The sequence below is a fragment of the Microtus oregoni genome, unplaced genomic scaffold, assembly GCF_018167655.1.
Source record: "Microtus oregoni isolate MIOR12 unplaced genomic scaffold, Mior012 000046F_ref0000063, whole genome shotgun sequence".
Taxonomy (NCBI): domain Eukaryota; kingdom Metazoa; phylum Chordata; class Mammalia; order Rodentia; family Cricetidae; genus Microtus; species Microtus oregoni.
The window spans coordinates 1295290-1318333 of record NW_024543220.1 but is presented as its reverse complement, the minus strand read 5'-3'; the positions used below and the strand labels follow the sequence as shown (position 1 = coordinate 1318333).

Here is a 23044-nt window from a genome sequence, read left to right as displayed (position 1 = left end):
AGGAAAAGTAGGAAAGCGGAGCCATGGAAACTGAGCGGGGGAAACGTGTGAGCGCGCGGGTGGTTGGAGGAGAAGGAACACTCCCCTGACGACGGCGGCGCGAGGGGGCTCCTCGATGACGTCACGCACCCCGGTGACGTCACGGCCGTGACACGCGGGTGACGCCGTTGCCGCGGCGACTCCTCGTCGTCTCCGCCCCCTCCCCCTCCCCCCCTTCCCAATCCCCTCAGGCTCGGCTGCGCCGGGGGCCGCCGGCGGGTTCCTGAGGTGGCCTCCGCCCCGGCCGCTCCGCCCACGCCCCCCGCGCCTCCGCGCCCGCCTCCGCCCGCCCTGCGCCTCCCTTCCCCCTCCCCGCCCCGCGGCTGCCGCTCGGCCCCGGCTTGCGCTTCGAAGATGGCGGCGCTGAGTGGCGGCGGTGGCAGCAACAGCGGCGGTGGCGGCAGCGGCGGCGGCGGCGGCGGCAGCGGCGGTGGCGGCGGCGGCCCCGAGCAGGACCAGGCTCTGTTCAATGGAGACGTGGAGCCCGAGGCCGGCGCTGGCGCCGCGGCCTCTTCGGCTGCGGACCCGGCCATTCCCGAAGAGGTGAGTGGCGGCGCCATCCCCCAATGCTCTCGCGTCGGGGGCTCGGCGGGCCAGTGTTTATGTGAGGGACGGAGGCAGCGGAGGGAGCTCCGGCTGTGCTTGGCAGCCGGCGGGGATGTGGATAGCGACCGAGTGTCCCCCACCGTCCTGTGGCTCTCCTCGCTACGTAAACACACACGGTGGCCCAGGGGGGTTCCCCGGCCCCCACCCAGATGGGGTTGGGGCAGCGGGGACGGAGCTGGAGCCTTTCCATAGGGGGCGAAACTCTGGGGCTGGTGGAGAAGGTCACGCCTGGCTGGGGTTTCCAGCCCGGCATCCCTGAGATGTTTTCCTTTTTGCTAACCGGCAGGGACGGCGTCGAGGATGGAGCATAGTGGCCGGGGCACTACCCCTGAGTCCCCCCAGCCCTAGAAACTGCCTTGTGTGATACTCCCTGGATGTGGGCATGACGGAGCGCCTCTCTCTCCGCTCCTCACTATCTTCCTTTTGCAGGCCCTTAGCGCTTTCCCACTTTTCTACTTGTTTGGGGGATTTCTCTCGACCGGATTTGCCCAGGGGATGATTTTGGTGGAGCCTTTACTTTTTCAGCCACCAAATGTGATGTTCCGAAGATTTTCCCATCCCGGTCTCTGATCTCCGAATGATAGTATTTGCCAGTGTTCCCATGCTGACCCGTAACCTCCATCCCATCCTCATCCACTAACCCGCTCATTCCCCAGCTGTACCTACTTGCCTCTAACCTTCGCCTCCCCTCAAGAGCATGTTTGCGCTTCTCTTGCCCTGGTCCTTTGAGGCCCTCTCTACTCCATTCCACCGCTCCCTCACCTCGTTATCTATTGTTATCTTCACAAATCCTTCTGGACACTTTGGAAGCTACTCACTCCCTGAACCCCGAAGCTGTCAAGATTCCATCAGGTTTCCCTTGCCTCCTTGCTCCCTCGCTCTGCTGGCAGTGCGGGTTAGCCTTCCACTGTTCATTCACACCTCTTTATTGGCATCTTTCGTGGTTTTTTGTTTTGTTTTGTTTTTAGTGGGTTTAATTGATCTGTGTCGTTCCCACTCTCGTTCCATTTTTTTTCTCTCTCATGTTTACCTGTCCTTTTTTGCTTCTCTTAACTTGTCCTTGCGTCATTTGATGTATTACATTGTCAGATTACTTCATTTCTTCTCTTCTGATGTAAAACTGACTACATTTACAGTTTGAGCATTGTATCACATAAACAATGCCATATTTTGCGAATAGTTGATGAGTGTGACTTAATTTTGTTGATTTTGCTTAAGGATAAACCTGTTACTTAGGCTTCCCAGTTCTCATACTATCTCCTTTCTTATCTCTGCAGTAGTCTTTATCCTGCTTCGTTTACTTGGAAATTCATCCTCTATTCTTGACCTATCATTAGCTGTCTGTTCACAGTGATGTTTTCCAGCCTTGCCATCTCTGCCCAAAATGTGTTCAGTATTGTCATTTGAGCTAGCTTATTTCTTTACATTCCCTCCCTCCCTCCTCCCCCCTCCCTCTCATTTTGCTTTTGAGACAGGGTTTCTTTGTGTAGCCCTGGCTGTCCCAGAACTCACTTTGTAGACCAGGCTGGCCTCACACCCACAGAGATCCCATCTGCCTCTGTCTCCCAAATGCTGGGGTTAAAGGCCTGTCCCACCACCGCTCGCTTTTTCTTATGTCTTCATTCGAAATAACTCCAACTTCCATTTTGAATTTATGCTCAGGTCAGTTTCCACTTGACTTCTTTATTTCCTGTAGCTTCTTAGATTCCAAGGATAAAGCTCTTCCCTTCATCCATTTCCTAGTTCAATCTGTTTCCCTTATCCCTAGTTACCATTCATTCTGTCTTGTTTCCTGGCTTTTGGTACTTAACTTGCTGAAGCTTCCTCTTGTCTTCCCCACACCTCCACATTCCTTCTTATTTATAAACAACTTTGTTCCGTTGACATGGAAATTTATTTTTAGGATACATTGTTTTTAATGGAGAAATGCTAGGGGTCACATCTGCTGTCTATTTTCTCCAGGAATCGGATATGCCTTTTGTCTTGCAAGGCACAGGTGCCTCTGGGCTTCACTTGACTCCGCAGTGCATGTATGGTTCTTGAATTGTAAAGCTGCTTGAAGACTATTATAGTATGAGGAAATTAATGGATAAAAGTTAAAAGATGATCATTCTCTGATATGACGCTAATTTGAGAACTTTGTTTCAGAGTTTATATTTCTGTGTGGAAGACTTTGTTATTTACTTGAGGGAGCTGGATTACTTGGACCCCTTTCTCTCTGAAGTAGTGAGTGTGTTAGGGCTATAACTTTCTGTTTGACACTTTCTGGACATTTCCCATGTACCGGTGCTTGAGAACCTCTAGGCTAAGTGAAGTTAAATTAAATCAGCAATAACTAACTGAAAGCATGGTCATATCTTCTGGAACTGTATTCTTCATTTATTTAGTTAAAATACAGATGTTCCCTATTGCCCCCCTCCCAGGGTTTAATGTTTGATGATGAATAGTTGCCTTGTGTAAAAGATGATAAATATAATTGGCTGGCAGAGATTATGATTAAAAAGTGGACCTCTATTGACTACAGATACAAGTATTACATGTAGCAAAATAGCTTCTTCCAGGAAATAGTATCATGCAGCCCAGGCTTTTGAGGAACTCAGCATGTGACTAAGGCTGTAGAACTCCTGGTCCTTCTGCTGTTACTCTGAAGTGCTGGGATTACAGGTGTGTGTCCCTATCCCCAGCAAGAAATAGTTTTAAATTGACATTAATTCAGAGGAAACTTAATATCTTGTGGTCTTTTAATTGAACTGCCTTCTTTATATGAACTTAAAAGAATATCTTTAATAAGTACATAGAAAGATGAAAAATTGTGCCTGTGTGTAATGACATATTTTGTTCTAAATTTTTATCTTACCTGGGTTTTAAAAAAGTTTGTCAGAAATTTCAGCTGCACCAAAAACTAATTACAAGGGGAAAACCTATCCATTATTGAAAAGTAAAAATAATAAGTATAAAAAGTACAAACTTTGTGTATAATTGCCATAAACATTTGCATGTATTACAACTAGACTTTTTAATGCTTGTGTAATATATTTTATATGTAACTTTTAAAATATAATAGTCCAGCAAAACTTATGTTTCCCTAGGTAAAGTATAATTTAACTGATAACTTTTTTGGACATTAAGTTCTTTTTAAAAAGATTTCTGTTATTATATATCTCCAACATAGAATGTAGACAATGGTATCTAAAATTATGTTGGAAAATGAACAGATTTCATGGCCTGTATTTCTATTACTGTATGGGTACTGAAAATAAAATGTTCTGATAAATGTTTATTAAGTGTTGTATTATTTTGCTTTTAAGCATTTACTTACTTTCTATTTCCTTGGTGATACTTTCTTCCCGAGACCATATGGTGTGACATGGTACGTGGTATAATATTACCAGATGGTTAATAATAAATGCATTTATTATTTAAATGTGTGCTACCAAGGTGTGATATTTACTACCTGTTTCTTTCATGTTGTGTTTCTGGAGAAAGAGAGTTTCTTAAAACTGTAATACAGTTAGTATTGTATTACTTTCTGTTTTCAGGATCTCTTAGCCAGTTTTGGCTAAGCTGTGTAATTATAATTATGTATTGGCTAGGGAATATTCTAGGATGGGATCTGCATTATAATGAGGTCCACTGTATTAAAATACTTCTTTGTGATCCTTGTCAGGTTAGGTTGCATCATACCTCTGAAAAGTGATACTTTCACCAAAGTAGGAAGGTGTATATGCAGAAAGTTTTAGCTATTGTTCTTAATACTTGTTTAGATATTTGCAAAGGTTTTGTTTGGAGGGGGAAGCTATAAAATAACTGTCTTCAGTATTTCTGTATTGCTCTCTTGCCCATTTCCTGACTTAACACTCTCACTTTAGGCATTTGTCCTTTTATGTAAAAAAATTATCTTGTATCGGTTGCTTATATATGCAGGCAATCCATTGTAAGTTGACCAAAAGGAATGTTGGGCTGGTGCTTGGATTATGGAATGTCTTTAACATAATTGCAGATTTGATTTAATTGTGTTTGGAGGCCAGAAAGATTGTAGTAGTACAACAGACTAGAATAATGAGAGTTTTCTCTCCCCCATTTTACTGATAGGAAGAATAGGCCTGGTAGCAGCTAAAAGATCTATTCTTTGAGTGGCAGGGAAGAAAGTTAGTGTTGTCCTCGCTGTACTTTGGTGTTTTCTAAGACTTTACCTGCTGAGTCACACAGTGGGGCAACCGCTTCTTCTTTTCCACTTTATCTCCAATCATAAAATTGCCTTCTCCTTCAGAGCTGCAGAAGTGCATTTTGTTCCGCTGACAACTTAATATTAATTTAAGTGAGTACTTAGTGAGCTTGTTGTCACAATCCCTCTCTTTTTAAAAGTCTTGTTTGCTCCTATCCCCAGATTCCTATGTCAGATCCGTATTAAGATAAGCCTTTTTGTCAGCAGCTTTTTACTAGATTTTGGCTTCCTCAGAAGTTAAATTGTTTGCAGCCCTTTATTCTTTCTCCTTGCCTGGTTCACCTGTGTTCATTCTTCAGTAAAGCCCCAATTATAAATAATTATAGAACTTCTGCATTCAAAATAAGCAGGCCTGTTTGGGAGTTTTTCTGGTTTTGAGGTCACGCTGTACTTTCTTTATCTTAGTGTTAGAGATAACTTCATGTTAATATAACAAGAAATTCATTCCCATTGATTCGCATATTCTTTCTTTAAATAGTTCATGGATACATTGACATGTTTTGGAAGGCAGTTTTTTTGTTTGTTTTTAGTGTTTACTAACCTAATTAATATCATACTTAATAAGCCATGATAGTCAGGACTCCATACCTAATTTTAAGGAGTCTATACCTAACACAGTCTATACCTAACTTTAAAGAGTTATTTTTTCTCCTATGGTTATTTTTGCTTTCTAATGTTTTCTCTTGCTCTTAAAAAATCAAAAGCCAGAAACATTATTGTTAGTTCAAATATCAAGACTATTGACTGTCTAGTATCAAGAAATTGATGCCCAGTAATTTCAGCATTCCTTCCTGAGCCCTGGAATGCCCTTATACAGAGTCTAAAAATTGCTCTGAACTCAGTTAAGTTTATTTCTTCTGGAAGCTCAGTAATATCAAAGAAAAGCTCATTTTCATTCCTACTATGCAGCTATAGTATTGACAGCACTTTTGGGGAAAATGTACCAGGGGATGATGGTTTTCCGATTACTCCAGAGCTATACTTTCTGACCAATGAGCCCCTAGGATCCTCTTGTCTCAGTCTTCAGCACTAGCAGGGCTGGGCATGAAAACTAAGGTTCTCATGCTTGACAACAAGATTTTACCTGTTGAACCATCTCCCCAGCCCCAGAGTTACTTTAAGAAGTTCTTGATAGTATAGCTTCTGATAATGTATAAAAAGAATTAATATCCATTTAAAAATATTTTATTTTCTATGAATGCCAAATAGTTTTCTTTATAACTTTTTTGGTGTTGTTGTTAAAAGCACTATTGCACTGTGCAGTGATGGCGCACGCTTTTGATCCCAGGACACAGGAAGCAGAGGCAGGTGGATCTCTGTGATTTTGAGGCCAACCTGGTCTACAGAGAGAGTTCCAGGACAGTCATGACTACGCAGAGAAACCCTGTGGGGGGAATAAAAGCACTATTTTGCTGGGTGTGGTAGTGCGTACCTTTAATCTCAACCCTCATGAGGCAGGGGCAGGTAGATTCTGTAAGTTTGAGACCATCCTGATCTACACAGCAAATTCCAGGATAGCCGGGCTATTTAGTAGCCATCTCAATCCAAACAGAACAAAAGTACTATTTTAATTGCTTCCAGATAACTTAATGAATTGTTTTTGACTTTTGTTTCTTTCTGCAGGGGTGAGGTGGAGGGGAACCTAGGGCTTTGTGTGTGTGTCAAGTGCACAATTAGCAGTGAGCTGTACCCACAGCCACATTCCCTCACCGTATTACTATATTTCAGATAGGGAACAGATTACAGTTCAGAGAATTCAGTAGTCCTTACATGGGTAGTCTAAAGGTGTTGGAAGTATAGTTTTTTAGTTTTGGTGTGATTGCCTATATCTGTAGATTCTTCTCATATTACACAATTACAGAAAATTATACAATTGCAAATAAGTTTCATTATATTTTTTTTTTTTTGGATTTTTCGAGGCAGGGTTTCTCTGTAGCTTTTGGTTCCTGTCCTGGAACTAGCTCTTGTAGACCAGGCTGGCCTCGAACTCACAGAGATCCGCCTGCCTCTGCCTCCCGAGTGCTGGGATTAAAGGCGTGCGCCACCATCGCCCGGCAAGTTTCATTATATTAAAACATAATCCATTCACTGCAAGCTTTTTGCTGGCATCTCTTGATCCTTCCCCCACGCCTCCTTATGTTGTGCACTGAACTTCTGTTAGTCCAGATGTGTTAAGTGGCTTAGAGGACTGGTATGAGAATAAAATGAGGTGATGAATATGTAAAAACTGTCACAAAATTATAGTACTATTATTTTTCTGATGATTTGCAAGACTTCTTCCAGAAATCTTTGTTGTATATTTGTTTGTTTTAAAAGAAATCCAGTGACAGACATAACATAGGTTCTAGTTATAAAATTTTGACAGTCCTTACGGTTGCCCTAAAACTGAATGTTGACCACATTCTCTTAATATTGTCTTGAAACTACCTTTAAATCCAAGAAACATTAAGTGGCAACATGATGACTTTTTGGGTAAACTGTCAATTCAAGGGAAGGGGATTAATGTGATAGTACCAAGGACTGTCTCGCGGTTTTATGGGGAAGTTGATAAACATGACTTTGCTGTAGTGGGTTTTTTTTTTAGATTTATTTGTTTATTTCTTATGTATACAACATTCTGCCTCCATGTATGCCCGCATGCCAGAAGAGGGCGCCAGATCTCATTACAGATGGTTGTGAGCCACCATGTGGTTGCTGGGAATTGAACTCAGGACCTTTGGAAGAGCAGCCATTGCTCTTAACCACTGAGCCATCTCTCCAGCCCTGCTGTAGTGTTTTTAAAACTATGGTCATTATTAGCTTTGCTGACACCTAACACTACAGTGCTGGCTTTTGCATTGAGTTGTTTCTCAGAATAATAGGTGTTCATGTATTCAGTAAGTACTTGAGTGCCTATAGCATGTAGTAATTTATGAGTTTAGGAACATATTTTAAAACAAAAATCAGTACCATTTTGTAGTTTACGTTCTGGTAGAGAGGTACATGCTGGGAGTTGTGGGAGAACAGATAAACCATAAATAGACAAAATGGAAATTTGTAGTCTGGCTCTGGTAGGACATACCTGTGATGAATTCTTATACTCAGGAGATAAAAGCAAGAGGATCATGAGTTCAAGGTTATCCTTGGCAACTTTAGACAATTTGAGACCAGCTGGTACCATATTGAGACCTCATGTCAAAAACAAAATGAAACAAAACAAAAACCCACTCAAAAAACAAAAGAAATTATTTCTTTTTTTTTTTTTTTTTTTTTTTTTTGGTTTTTCGAGACAGGGTTTCTCTGTGGTTTTGGAGCCTGTCCTGGAACTAGCTCTGTAGACCAGGCTGGTCTCTAACTCACAGAGATCCGCCTGCCTCTGCCTCCCGAGTGCTGGGATTAAAGGCGTGCGCCACCACCGCCCAGCCAAGAAATTATTTCTTAAAAAAAACTTTTTATATCTATTTTATGTGTATGAGTGTTTTGCCTACATGTGTATATATATGTGCACCATGTATATGCCTGGTGCTAGCAAGGATCAGAAGATGGAGTTGGATTCCTTGGGACTAGGATTAGGGGTGGTTCAACCCGTGTCTCTACAAAAGCAACAAAAGCTCTTAATCAGTGAGCTAATTCTCTTTTAAAGATTTTTTAGATGGAGTCTCACTATGTAATTAAGTCTATCTCAGAGCAAGTGCTTTACAACCCAAACTGGCCTTGAACTTAAGAGCACCCTGCCTCAGCCTCTTGAGCGCAGGGTCTGGTCATACCATCATACCGGGCTTCAAAAAGGAAATTTTATAGTATGCGTGAAGAGAAACAAGAACTGTGGAAATTTTCAAGGAACGCAGAGTAGGCCTGGGGGAGATACGCTGAAATTTAAAACAGCAAGAACAGGTAGACCTCAGTTCTAGGAGGTGACTTTTGAACAAAAGCCTCCAGAGGTCAGAAGAGTACAGAATGAGAATGCATTTCTTGTAGAACTAACAGACTTCTGTAAGGAATGTACCTTGCTTATTTAAGAAGTAGCAAGAGGCCAGAGTTGCTGGAGTAACTCAAAAGAATTGAAAGTCAGTAGATGAAATTCCAGAGGGCTTGGGACATGGCCAAAGGTCTTTGTAAAGGAGTCTAACATTCTAAAGGAAAAGGAAAGCCCTATTCAGGATTTCAGTAGCCAGAGCTGTGACCTGATCTCACAGGTTTGTGTGTGTTTACTTGTTCATGTATGTACACACAAGTGTATGTGTGTGCATATGCTCATGTATGCATGCAGAGGCTAGAGGTTGATGTCAGGTGTCTTCCTTACTTTCTGTCCTTTTTTTTTGAGACAAGGTCTCTTAGTGAGCCTGGAACTTACTCATTTGTTTAGATTGTCTAACATTAAGCTTCAGGGATTCTCCTATCTATGTTTCTGTTACTCGGAGCATGCGATCATGTCCAGCTTTTTACATGAGTGCTGGCATTCTGAACTTGGGTTTTCATGCTTGCATGGCATTTCCCTAGTCCTTCTCACATCTAAATAGGAACACTTTGGTCACAGTGTAAAGAGTGGACTCTAAGAGACAAGGTTGAAGCTAGAGAACCATGAGGAAGTACTGCAGTCGTGGAAATGGTAGCAGGAGAGAAGAGAAGGGGTCAGAGTTTTGGACGGCTTGAAAGTAGACCAAATCTGATATGTCTCACACTGCCCCCAACAGCAATGCTGGTGATCAAACCTAAAGCTTTGTACAGTCTAGTAGATGTTGTACTAGTGACCCACATCCTAAGCCCTTGGCTTTGTTGATAGACTGAATGTGAAGTGCTGAAGATGCCAGAGAAAAGGGAAAAGACCCAAGTCAGGAATTCATTGTTGGGAATGCCAAGTTAGAGGCAGAAAGCTAATGCTGTCTAATATTTTGAATAAGTAATTGGATTTATGACGCTGAGGTTGAAATGAGGCTCTGTGGCAGAGTACTGTTCATGATAGCCATATTTTATTTTCCTTTTCATATATAGAAAGGTAACCTTTCTTCTTTGTAGTTAGGCAGGTATGATCAGGGGATTGAGTTCCATCTCATAGAATGTGGACACAAATGATGTGTGCCAGGTCTATATCTGGTTTTTCTAGCTGGCTGGAACTAAAATGATAGCTATGATGCTTTCGTTCCAAGCCATGTTTTAATGATAAATTGTTCACCAGGTGGTAGTGGTGCACACCTTTAATCCCAGCACTTGGGAAGCAGAGGCAGGTGGATCTCAATGAGTTTGAGGCCAGCCTGTTCTACAGAGTGAGTTCCAGGACAGCCAGAACTGTTAAACAGAGAAACCCTGTCTTGAAAAACATAAACAAAACCAAAAAAGATAAACTGTCTATCAGCCTAAGTTCCTGAATGAATGTGGAAATGTAGAACATTCAGATAGCCTGTTGAACTACTACTGCTATTTGGAAACTAAGAAACAGACTCTATCACACTTGAGTCCTTATACCTTTTGCCTTTGGGGTATTACAGCAGTTGTGACATAACTAGAGGGCCACGCTGTACTCTGGTACTATGCTGTTTGAACCCTCCATTATTCAGAATTGCCAGTAACCCTTTCTACCTTGTAAATCACCCAGGCTTGTATATTGTTGTAACACAAAATAGATTAAAAGAGGAAAGAATTAATCATATAAAGGGGACCAGAGAAGTGGATCATGACAAGTGAGGAAAATAGAATTGAGAAATTATGTTTTTAATTTTAATTAATTTTCAAAGGTTTTTGAGAGACTAGTGATATAGCTCAAAGTAACTTCAGACTCACAGTCTCCTTCCTTATCCTCCTGTTGGAATTGTAGGCATGTGTTCCCATGCCAGCCTCAAGCAAAAAAAAAAAAAGAAGAAGAAGAAACTTATAAGGTCATATCTGCTAGAAATGAAACATTAGAGCAAAACACCCATGATTTCATAAAGATAAGAATTACTGAAGCAGTGTTTCTATAGAGACAAGGAAAACAGGTTTAGTGTAAATAGGAAGGACGGCTTTCAATATGATGCTTTATCATAAAAGCATACTCTAGAGCATGTGGCAGTGAGAGTGATAGCTGAAATCTGTTTTCATTGTTTCCGTTTTTTTCTCTCTAGTGTAGTAAAAAATTTCATTCCAGAGAGGGATTAGGAGGTTTCAGGAGAGAGGTGAGTGTGCTTAAAATTCAGCACTATACAGGAAAGAATAGATTGGGGACAATGTTAACTTGTGAGGAGCTGGGACAGCATTGTGGGTTTCCTAACTTTTGGTGTCACATCTACACAGTTAAATGTAACTTGACAAGGCAGTTTAAACACTTGCTATGAGTCACTCTCATTTTGACGCAAATAATTATTGGGAACTAGAACATGAATTTATTACTGCATGAAGTATCTATAACTCTTCTGCCACGTATTGAAGCTAAATTTTGAGAGATCTAAGTGACTGATTTTTCTTTTTAAGAATATTCCTATGCCATGTGTGGCAGTGAACATCTTTAATTCCAGCAGTCAAGAGGCAGAGGCAAGTGGATTTCTTTGAGTTCCAGGCCAGCCTGCCTGGTCTACAAAGTGAGTTCCAGGACAATCAGCACTTAAACAAACAAACAAACAAAGACCCTGTAGTGATATTTTCTTTTGTTTCAACAAATAAAGTTTACTTGAAGATCAGAGTGCAGAGCTAAGCCACTAGAGGCCGGGAGTGATGGCACACACCTTTAATCCCAGGACTCCAGTGGCCTTAGATTAGATAGAATCTGTCTAACAGAAAAACAGAACTCACAGAAAGGTGGCGCCAGCACTTGGGATCACTGTATTTTGTTTATACAGAATGACATTCTTATCATTGTAGTTTGACTTTTGTGCTGCACACTGAAACAGTTCCCACTCGGTACTTTTTTTTAACATTTCAGGTTTTACTTGTTTTTGTTACACTTTTCTTACTGCCTGAAATACAAATTCTTTCCTCACCCTTTGCCCTTCAAAACTCATATGCTTCACTGACCTACCATTTATTGTAGAAAGTATCCTTAATCCCTTTCTTCTTTAAAATTTAACTTTATTTTATGTGCATTAGTGGGAAAATGCAGATCCCCTGAAACTGGAGTTATAGACAGTTGTGAGCTGCCATGTGGGTGCTGGGAATTGAACCCTGGTTCTCTGGAAGAGCAACCAGTGCTCTTAACCACTGAGCCATCTCTTTAACCCCAATCCCTTTCTTTCTAAAACCCAATTAGGTACCTTTGTTTTGTGCTTTGCTAGCATCCTGTATCATTTTATTTACCACATGCAGGGTTTTCTTTCGGTTATCAGCATTCTCTAGACTAGCACTCATCAGTCACAGTCAGACTTTATGATATTGGAAGTGTCCTTTGTTGCCTGGTGGTAGGCTATTGTTCATTCTGTTGGACTGGCAGCACTGAGATACTAAGTCTATTTAATTTTCAGATTAAACTATCTCATGTGATGAGTAACTGTTTAGAGCTGCACTAGATCATTTTATTTCATTTCAGTTTTATTTTTAGACTTTTAAACTGTGTATGTGTGTGCGCACATGCATGTGCATGCATGCCACACTGTGGCTGAAGAGGTCAGATGACAACTTTGTGGAGTTGATTTCTTATACTTTTATGTGGGTCCCAGGGGTTTAACTCAGGACACTAGCTAGGCTATACACCGAATATTTAATTGCTGAGTGATCTCAGTGCATTTAGTCCAAATAGTTACCACTCAATCTAAGATGTGGTAGTTTTCTCCTCCAAAATCCTGTCTTTAACCATAGTTTTCCAGTTCATTTTCAGAAATATGTTGACTTAAGTAGCACTAAGTTCTTTTCCTTTAATGGTTGGGGTTTTCTGTTCTTTTAGGACTGAGAACTTGGTATTGCAAGGGGTCCAGACTTTTCGTTAAGTGTTTTTTACCATTCTAAGCCTGGCACATGACACATACCTGTAATCTTAGCAACATGAGAAGAATTATGCAGGAGGATTTTAAATTTCATAGCCATCTAGGCTGTATACAGAGTAAGTTCCGTATCCATCCTCGGTTATCCAACAATTCTTTATCTCAAAACAAAATATTTCTTAGGTTGGAAGAATAGCTTAGTCCGTTGAGGAATGGAGGACCTGCCTTAGTTTGATCCCCAGAACCCAGTTTAAACATGCATATGTGCATGTGCCCACATGCACACACAACCACACATCTTTCAGAGGACTCAAGTTCACTTAACCAGCAGTCATGTCCAGGCAGCTTACAACCACTAGGTTTGGGGGTTTTAATACGCTTTTCTGGCTTCCAAGGGTACCGTCATTTATGTTTATATACCCAGACATATATACATAATTAAAATCTTTAATCCCAGCACTTGGGAGGCAGAGGCAGGCAGATCTCTGAGTTTGAGGCCAGCCTGGTCTACAGAGTAGTTCCAGAACAGCCAGGGCTTCACAGTGAATTAGAAAAAAAGTTTTTTTCTAAAAGCTAGGTATGGTCGTTTGCATTCAGCCCCTTCACTGAGGAGGCAAAGGCAGATGGATTTCCTCCAGAACAGTGAGTGACTTTGTCTGAGAGAAAAATAAAAGTGTTAATGATGCCTGAGGATTGATCCTTGAGTTTTGACCTGTGACCTTTGTGTGTATGTGTATATTTGTATGCATATACAGAAGAGTTCTTTCCACTTTAGAAAATTGCAGAATTGATGACAGCACTACTTACACAATATTTGTGACTGAAATGTCAACCTGAAGTTGTGACTGTCAACAATCAAAGCGATTCTTTGTATAGTTACAAGCAACTCTCATTTATCATAGTTACCTGTACATTTTTGACATATTTTCTTATAAATTTATCTTTCCTATAATTGATAATAGAATTAGCATTATTAGATATTATTAGCTTTTAAAATTGCATCTAGCTAAATTATCTGAAATAGGGTTTACAGGGGACAAATTTGTTTCTTTTTTATAATGATGGACTATGTTTTGTTTGTTTGTTTGAGACCTTATCTCACGTAGCCCAAGCCATCCTCCAATTTACTATGTAGCTGTAAAGCTTACATACTTTATTCCTCCTGTTTGCTGAGATTACAAGCGTGTGCTACCACTCTGGTAGGAATGTTGTTTTAAAAGAAAAGAAAAAAATAAGGAAATATTTGAAGATCTGAAAAAATAGCAAGGAATTGCTTAAACAAACTCTAGGAAAATGCAAGAACCCCAAAAAGTAAGTAGATGGGTAGCTTTTGTCTCCAGGGCAGTGTCCTGGTTAGTTTTTGTCAGCTTGACACAAGCTAGAGTTATCTGAAAAGAGGAACCTTAACTGAGAAAATGCTTCTGTCAGATTGACTCATAGGTAAACCTGTGGGACATTGTCTTTGTTTGATGTGGGAGTCTAAGCCCACTCACTATGGGTGGTACTATCCCTGGACAGATGATCCTGGCGTATATAAGAAAGCAAACTAAAACAATCCAGAAGGAGCAAGCCAGTGAAGCAGCATTTCTCCATGGCCAGTGCTTTTGTTCCTGCCTCCAGGTTTCTGCCTTGAGTTCTTACCTTGGCTTCCCCAGATGATGGGCTGTAATGTGTTTTTTAAAAAAAAAAAATCCTTTCTTTCCCAAGTTACTATTGCAGTAGAAACCAAACTAAGATAGGTACTATGTATGTTTAAGCTTTGGTGTCAGTGGACTTCATAAATTGAAGAGTGCAAAAGTCAAGACCTACCTGAAGTTAATATTAAGGGACATCAAAAGCAGTTTCTGTTAGAAGGACCCTGAGGGTTTCATCATTAGGTTGCCTTTGAAGCAGAGCTAAATTGTCTACTAAGTCCCATATCTCAGAAAGGGAGACCATAGGGATGATTGACTGGAACAGAGGAATCATAAGGAAAGTTAAAAAAAAAAAAAAACAAGTTTTTTGTTTTCTTTTTTGCCTCATACTAACTTTAGGGCAGTTTTTTGTTGTTGTTGTTGTTGTTTGTTTTGTTTTTGTTTTATGTGTGTGTTAAAGGCATGCAGCACCAGGCCCTTACAGTAAGTTTTAAAAAGAAAAAACTAATAACTAAGCATGAATTCAAATCCCAAGGAATAAAAGCAACAAATACTTCAAACAGATCCATACTAATCTAAGATATGGCACTTACCACATTTAAAACAATTGCTGATTTGTTTTTAAATGAAGATAAATAGGGAAGACTATAAAAATGACTTAATAGATTTAGAAAAGTAGAAATTCTGGAGGTGAAAACTATTGTGTATATAAAATACATAAAAATTAGACGGTGGTGGGTCATGACTTTAATCTCAGCACTCAGGAGACAGAGGTAGGCGGATCTCTGTGAGTTTGAGGCCAGTCTGGTCTACAGAGTGAGGTCCAGGCTACACAGAGAAAACCTGTCTTGAAAATAAATAAATAAAAATAAAAAGCAACCAGAACCAAAACAAAACAAAAAAACAACACAAACATACAAATCGAGTTTCAGGACAGCCAGGGCTGTTACTCAGAGAAACACTGTCTTGTCAAAAAATAAAACAAACAAAACATAAAAAGCTCAACAGATTATTCTTCGTTAAAAAATAATTGGTTGCCTAGAATATAAAGCTGAAGGAATATATCAAATACAACCAACAGTCAAAATGATTGAAAATACTGAAGAGAGCATAGAAGACAAGAGTGGGAGTGGCTAACATATTTAATCAGTGCTCTGGAGCAAGTATTGCAAAGTTAATATTTGAAGAGAGATTTCTAAATGAGATTTTTCTAGATGTAATTTCTTACTAGATCTGACAGATTTAAGAAGTACACTGAATTTTTAACAGTATAAGAACAACTAAGCCTGTACCCAGACAGATCATAGTGAAACAAGGAGAAAATCCTAAAGACTGTCAGACAAAAAAAAAGTTGTCCTTCAAAAAAGCAACCCTGGGGCCAATGCAATGGCTCAGCAAGTAAAGGCACTTTCCAGCAAGCCTGCATTTGGTGGGAGAAAAGAACCGATTCTTCACTTTGTTCTCTAACCTCCACATCCAATCCATGGCAGCATGTGCCTCCTTCATGACACACATACAATACGTAAGTGTAATGGCAAAAAAATATTTGTTTTCTTTTTGGTTTTTTTTTTAAGACAGGGTTTCTCTGTGTAGCCCTGACTGTCCTAGAACTCACTCTATAGACCAGGTTGGCCTCAAACTCACAGAGATCTACCTGCCTCTGCCTCCACGGTACTGGGACTAAAGGTGTGCGCCAATACCACTTGTTGAAAAATTTAAAAAGAAATAGCTATGGACAAGCTGTTGTAAGAGACCACTTGTTTATTCTAGATCACACAGAAACTATTAATTACAACACTGCTCAGCCTGTTAGGTTATGCATCTTTCTAGCTCACTCTTATCTCTTAAGTTAACCCATTTCTATTATTTTATATTTTACCATGAGGTTCATGGCCTACTGGCAAGGTTCCTACTTGTGTCTTTCTCTTCTGGCATCTCCATGGCGTCTCTGCCTTCATTATCCCAGAATTCAGTTTAATTTTCCCCACCTAGCTCTGCTCTGCCCTGCTATAGGCCCAAAGCAGCTTCTTTATTAATCAATGGCAATCACAGCATACAAAGAAGAATCCCACATCACCAAGCAATTGCAGATTTAGAATTGCCAAATTCTACAGTCTCAAATTAAAATGGAGTTCAACAAATTTTCAACCTTTAGGAAAGAAATTATGAAGTACATAGTTAAAGTCTGAGGTACAAGGTAGAGTAAAGAGCAAAGAGAATGGCTTGTTGTGTGACCACCCAGCTCCCAAATAGATCACACACAGACTTATTCTTAGTTATAAATGCCTGGCCTTAGCTTGGCTTAAATTATCCCAACTACCTTTTGCCTCTGGGTTTTTATCTTTCTCTATTTCTGTATACCTTTCTTTACTTTCTGTGTGACTTGCTGTGTAGCTGGGTGACTGGCCCCTGATGTCCTCCTCTCCTTGTTCTCTTGCTCCTTGTGTTGCTCCTCCTATCTCTACCTGCCAGCCCCACCTATTCTTGCTCCTGCCTTGCTATTGGCCGTTCATCTTTTTATTAGACCATCAGGTGTTTTAGACAGGCACAGAATCACAGCTTCACAGAGTTAAACAAATGCAACTTAAACAAAAGCAACACTCCTTAAAACAATATTCCCCAACAGTGGCAAAATAGTATGAACTGAAATAAATGTTAATTACATAAAGTACTAGAAAATACACAAATGAAGGCAATGCTCTAAGACCTTTATTTGGGAGAGGGATACCAGGTTATCCAGTGTGACTGCTTCTGGTCAAAGTTTCTTTGTACAGTGAGGATCTTATCTTTTTGTAGGACAACAAAACTGATAGATTAAAAACAAACATATGAATTGGAAGAGTGACAAACCACTTGCCTAGCATGGGTGAGGTCCAGGGTTCAGCCCTAGCATCAGAAAAGATGGGGGAGGAAAGAGATCATAAGACATGAAGATCATAACAGCTTAGAGAAGAGGAAGACTTGGGAGTTTCTGCCTAATGAAAGATCAGAATTGAAGCTAGTCTCAGGGTTTTTTTTCTATAGCATCCATATCAAGTGAAATATCTAGTAGTAAAACAGTTTGTTACGTATTGTTACTGTTGATACAAGATACCTCCAAATGTGGAACCCAAATATGCTTTCTTTAATGTAGGTCTCTAGTGCTAATATTCTAATTTAATCTTCTGGAATATGACAGAACAATATTTTCTGATCTCACATTTCTGTCCTCATTATCTAGTAGGTAGGCTTACATGGACATCTTTAGGTATTCTTTGATATGGGCCACTTGTGGTTTGCCTTCATATGTATATGTATCCAGGTCACCCAACTCCAAACTAAAAATACCTCTGCTTGACTTTGCTCCTACTTTTTTTTTTTTACACCATGAAAATGGAACCAAAGGCCTCTGCTGCTGCTTTTTGTTTCTGTTTCTGATCACTTTCTACCTGCACTTTCTAAGCACTCCCTCAAACCTTACTTCTTGACAGTCTCTTCATTTTTAATCACTTTTTTCCTTTTAACCGTCAGGTTACCTGTGCAGTGTAGTTGAGTGTCAGCCTGCATTTTCTGTTATCTCTTGGTCATTGTTATGAATGTTTCACTGATAGCACAAAGTCAGAAGGTCAGTCCTAAGTCGAATTAGTTATCTTTACTTTTAAATTGAATCTCCCTTTGCCCTGGCAAACTCTTCACTTACTAGAATTTATGCTAGATCCTTCCATAGTAGTTTCTCTGTTTTGTGTTCCTGGTGTCCCTATATAGTAAGCACCCAAATCCTTCTGGTTTGCCATCTGCCATGATGTTTCTATTTTATTCCTCTGGATCACTCTAGTTTAAGCCCTGATTATTTCTAAGACCCCTTTATTTTTGTCCCGCCTTTATTTTACTTCTTTTTTTTTGATTCATTATGCATACTTTCTGTCCAATCTGAAGCTATTAAAGCTTAAGATAATTAGTAACATAGGAACACCCTGTTTTTACAAATTAAATAAAATCCATTCACCTTCATTCCCAAAACCTTCTTGATCTAATAATCACAGTCCTGTCTCCTTTTGTTCTTGCTGTGTTTTATTCTGGGACAAACCTATAATAACTTTAGGGTTCTGAACATACTGAGCTCTCCTGTGCTTTATTTACTTTGTGGATTTTGAGTTTCCTGAAAGACTGAGGTCTTTCCTCTTTCTCCTATCTCTGTAGTCTATTCTTCTCTGTCTGTAAAGCTTGCACAATCTTTTTAGATATGCTAGTAGAGTGATTTGGGACATAGTTGAATTTATTTGAGCATTCTTAGCATGTAAGGTGTTGATATTGCTTCTTCAGAAGTTAGTATTCTTGTTTATCATCGTGAGACTGTGACTGCCCATAGTTAGTAAGGGCTGTCACTACACTATTTCTCAAACCAAGCTTACCATATAACAATATTTTTGGAATTTTATAAAGTAGTGTATCAAAAGAATGGGTGACATATACCTAAGCACTTAGCATAGTGTGCTCAACCACAGTGGGTACTCTATAAATGGCATTTCTTTTGTACTGTATGTAATTATTGTTTACATGTATTCATTTCTTGAAAGTACAGAAATTACATATTGAGGTCCTTGCACTGGTTGTATGCTAGATTCTGTATTATACCAGTGAATGATAATATAGCTAATTAGATTATCGACCTCTTCAGATTTCACTATTTTCTGTGTTCCTTTTATATCACCTTGACAGAACAAATTAATGAAGGAAAGCTTTCACAGTTGCAGCCCATCCTAGAATAGGGATGCCATAGTGAAGTGACTAAGCCTGGTAGTGTGAGCTTGTAGCAACGACTAGCTCACATGGTATCAGACAGGAAGCAGAGAGCACTTGTACAGGGGCTACTCTAACCTTCAGAGGTCCACTTTGACTGATGAACTTCTGCCAGCCAGGTATTAACTACCTCCTAAAGGCTCCACAGGCGTGCTGCCAAACTTCAAGACATGAGCCTATTGGGGATATTTCCGATTCAAATCAGAACAGATATCTTATATAAATGTAGTGCAAGATTAAAATAAAAAGTAACAGCTAATACACTATAGATCTTCTCAGTTTTCACCACTTTTTACATGGACATAAATGTTTGTGTGAGTACTGACTTTATTTATTTATTTATTTATTTATTTATTTATTTATTTATTTGGGGTGGGGCACTGTGCCACAGTACCTTTAGGGGTATGGAAAGTCAGAATACTACTTAAGGAAATTGGTTCTCTCCTTCCACCATGTAGGTCCCGGGAATCAAATTCAAGTTTTCAAGCTTAGCGGCAAATGCCTTTACCCTTTGAGCCATTTTGCTGTACATGCATGCTATGGCATTTGATACCTTGCGTAGATTGGTGTGGCCACCATTACAATCAAGATACAAACTATCCGTCACCATTAAGAGACTCTTGATGCTCTTCTTTTAGGGCTGCACCTTCTTTCTCCAGCATCTGCCTCTGACAACCACTGATCTAAGGGAGACTCATATTAAGTGGATATTAAATGTTCATATGGTCTTTATAAGGAAGAGTTGCTAAATATTGTTAGAGACATTAAAACATGAGATATATTTACTAGGATGTATTAGAAGCCCTAGTAGAGTAAAAATATTAAAATTTTCGATTTGATACATTTTTTTGAAATCCAAATGAAAAGCTAGCTTTCTGTGGAACTTGATAACCTGGTTTATCTTAATTAGGGTTACTATTGCTGTGATGAAATACCATGACCAAAAGGATGAAAGAGTTCGTTTGGCTTACTCTTCTTTCTACATTGTAATCCATCATGGAAGGAAGCCAGGGCAGGAACTTTGACTTGCTTAGCTGGATTTCTTATAAAACCCAGGACCACCAGCCTAGGGGTTGGCACCACCCACAATGGGCTAGGCCCTCCCCCATCAATCACTAATTAAGAAAATGTTCTACAGCTAGATCTTTTTTAAAAAATATTTATTTAGTTATTTAGTTATTTATTATGTATACAATATTCTGTCTGTGTGTATTGCCTGCAGGCCAGGAGAGGGCACCAGACCCCGTTACCGATGGTTGTGAGCCACCATGTGGTTGCTGGGAATTGAACTCAGGACCTTTGGAAGAGCAGGCAATGCTCTTAACCACTGAGCCATCTCTCCAGCCCTACAGCTAGATCTTATAGAGGCATTTTCTCAATTGAGATTCCCTTGTGTCAGGTTGACATAAAACTAGCCAACACATAATTAAACAATTTTATGGAAGTATAAGGGGCAAGAGCCGCCAGAATATTCTTTAAAAAAAATAAGATGGAAAGAATTATTTAATTCGCCTTTTCAGTCAACAAAATTTGAATGTTACATGCCAGACTATGCTGGGGCTATAGTTACCACCTGGTTTAATATGAGATTGCTCCTTCCAAATGCTCATAATCAAATCTATTTGTAGCAGTATCCTAGAGTTTTTAATAGACCTCTTGCTAAAATAAGAAGGATAGCCAGCAAACTTACCACTACAGTTTTATTATCTGATTTTTATATTTTATGTTCCCTGTACTTGAATGGTTGTCCACCACCACTGCACTTTAGTCTTTTCTAATTTTTTTTAACATAAGGAAGATCAGAACTAGAGTAATTTTGGGCTCTTTAAAAGCCATGCTTTCCTAGACTCCTTTAATAATCTTTTGTGGGTATAGTTGTGGGAAATAATAATAGGCTCACTTTACACATACACTGTGTTAGTTACTTTCCTCATTGCCATTATTAAAATGCCTAACAGAAGCAACTGTTGTGGCTCATGCCTTTTGTCCCTGCACTCTCAAGGCAGATAGAGGTGTGGATCTCTGTGAGTTTGAAGACAGCCTGGTCTACATAGTGAATTCCAGGACAGCCAGGGCTGTGTGATGATCCTGTCTCAAACACACACACACACACACACACAAGAGCAAACAACAGAAACCACTTAAGAAAGGAAGGGTTTATGTTGGCTCACAGTTGTGCTACAGTCCCTTGGGCAAATGACTTGATGGCAGAAGCTTGAGGCAGCTGGTCTCATTGCATTATGTAGTCAGGAAGCAAAGAGGAATGCTGGGACTCAGCTTTTTCTACTTCTTATTCAGTCCAAGATGCCAGCCCATGGAGTGGTACCACTCACATTTAAGTTTAATCTTTCTTCCTCAACCTAATCTAAAAAGTCCATCACAGACATGCCCAGAGGCTTGTTTGCATTGGGAGTCTAAGTCCCATCAAGTTGATAGTCAGGTTTAACCATCACATACATGTTTAAAGGATTGAACCTAGGTCTCATGCATGCTAGGCATCACCAGACACCTCCCCTCTCACACACAGACAGCCCTTTCAATCAGACAAAATTAAAATGTACTTCATTTTATGCAGGTATGTGTGGTAGATTTTTAGAGTAATGTTTTCGGTTTGATTTTGAGTGCACATTGAAAAAAACTTTTAAAAAGTGTAATTATCTGAATCTTGTCCCTAGAAATTCTGAATTTCCAGTATGAGGCCCTGTATTCCACAGTTTTTAAAAAGCAACCAGGTGTTTTTTAAACCATAGCTAAGTGAAAACCTCAATTTGTAAAACTCTGAGAAGTAGCATTTTCAAATTCAGTGAACAGAATGAGAAATTGCTACATAATTTTTATTGTGTTCTATATACTGTAGAAATCTGGTGCCAACAGTACTATTCTCTCAAAGGGAAACACAAGAATGCTTCTTGACACTTGAAGATGTCGGGGTGGGGGGGGCAAGCCATTTCTAGTTGAGAACCACTGGATTAGTTCCTTGTGTTGTGTGATTTTCTTTCCTATTGGTCTAATAGCTTGTGCTAAGAGCAGAAAAAGCATTAACTTTGACTTTTCTTTAGAAGTTATAGTTTTATATTCAATACTGCTTGTTCTATCAAACCACTTGTCATTCTATAAGGCTTAATTAAAACTGGATAACATAATCCATACAATTATCTACTTCATATATTTAAGTCATAGTGTCTCACATTAAGGCCAATGTGTAAGAGGGGAGCACCAGTCAAGTTCTTTACTGTGTGAACCCTGAAGTCTTCAGTGTGCCTTTTGACCATATGTACATGTTTCTCTGAAACTAACCCCAGCGAGATTTAAACTATTTGAAGAAACTGTGATTTATTTGTGTAATTGACTATGAAGAGTTGATTCTTTATAATGTTTTATATGAATATAGTACTAAATAATTTAGCCAGCTAACATCTCCGCTAAAGAGGGCCTTCAACTGTGTGCCCATTATAAAGGTCACACTTTGACCATTATATTGTAACCTACTGTTCATTTTGTGTCATTGCAGCCGTAATATTAAAAAAAGAAAGTAGTTTTTGTTCTCTTACATAAAATTGACCAAGTTAGATCATCAAGTTATGTTGATTGTCCATTTCAAGAAATATTTGCTGTTAGGCTAAGTGTCATACTTAAAGGAAGATCCTTGACCCTAAGAATTGAGAATGTTCATTTTATAGTTTTAATGTTTAATGTGTGCAGTCTGTGTCTGCATTTTTACCATGACCTGATTTATCAGACCTTTTCAGTTCATCAGCCACCAGCCATAACTGCTTCTTTTGCATCCACCTCAGTGGTGGGCTTATGGTGATTTATTTTCAAGTTGAGATTATAATTTCTCTTAATCTTCTCAGTCATCTAAATTCAGAGTTGAATTACTACACAAAATGTGTTTACAG

At 39.6% G+C, this 23044-nt stretch overlaps 1 protein-coding gene across 5 annotated transcripts in view; it reads left to right on the top strand.

The window, feature by feature from the left end:
- Positions 1–225: 225 nt before the first annotated feature.
- The window catches only part of LOC121435346 (serine/threonine-protein kinase B-raf), a 118746-nt gene continuing 95927 nt past the window's right edge, over positions 226–23044 (top strand). For all 5 annotated transcript variants that reach the window (XM_041634606.1, XM_041634603.1, XM_041634605.1 and 2 more), the window contains exon 1: positions 226–582. In XM_041634606.1, the coding sequence (XP_041490540.1) occupies positions 394–582 (189 nt within the window). In that variant the 5' untranslated portion in view covers positions 226–393. The remainder of the gene's footprint in view (positions 583–23044) is intronic.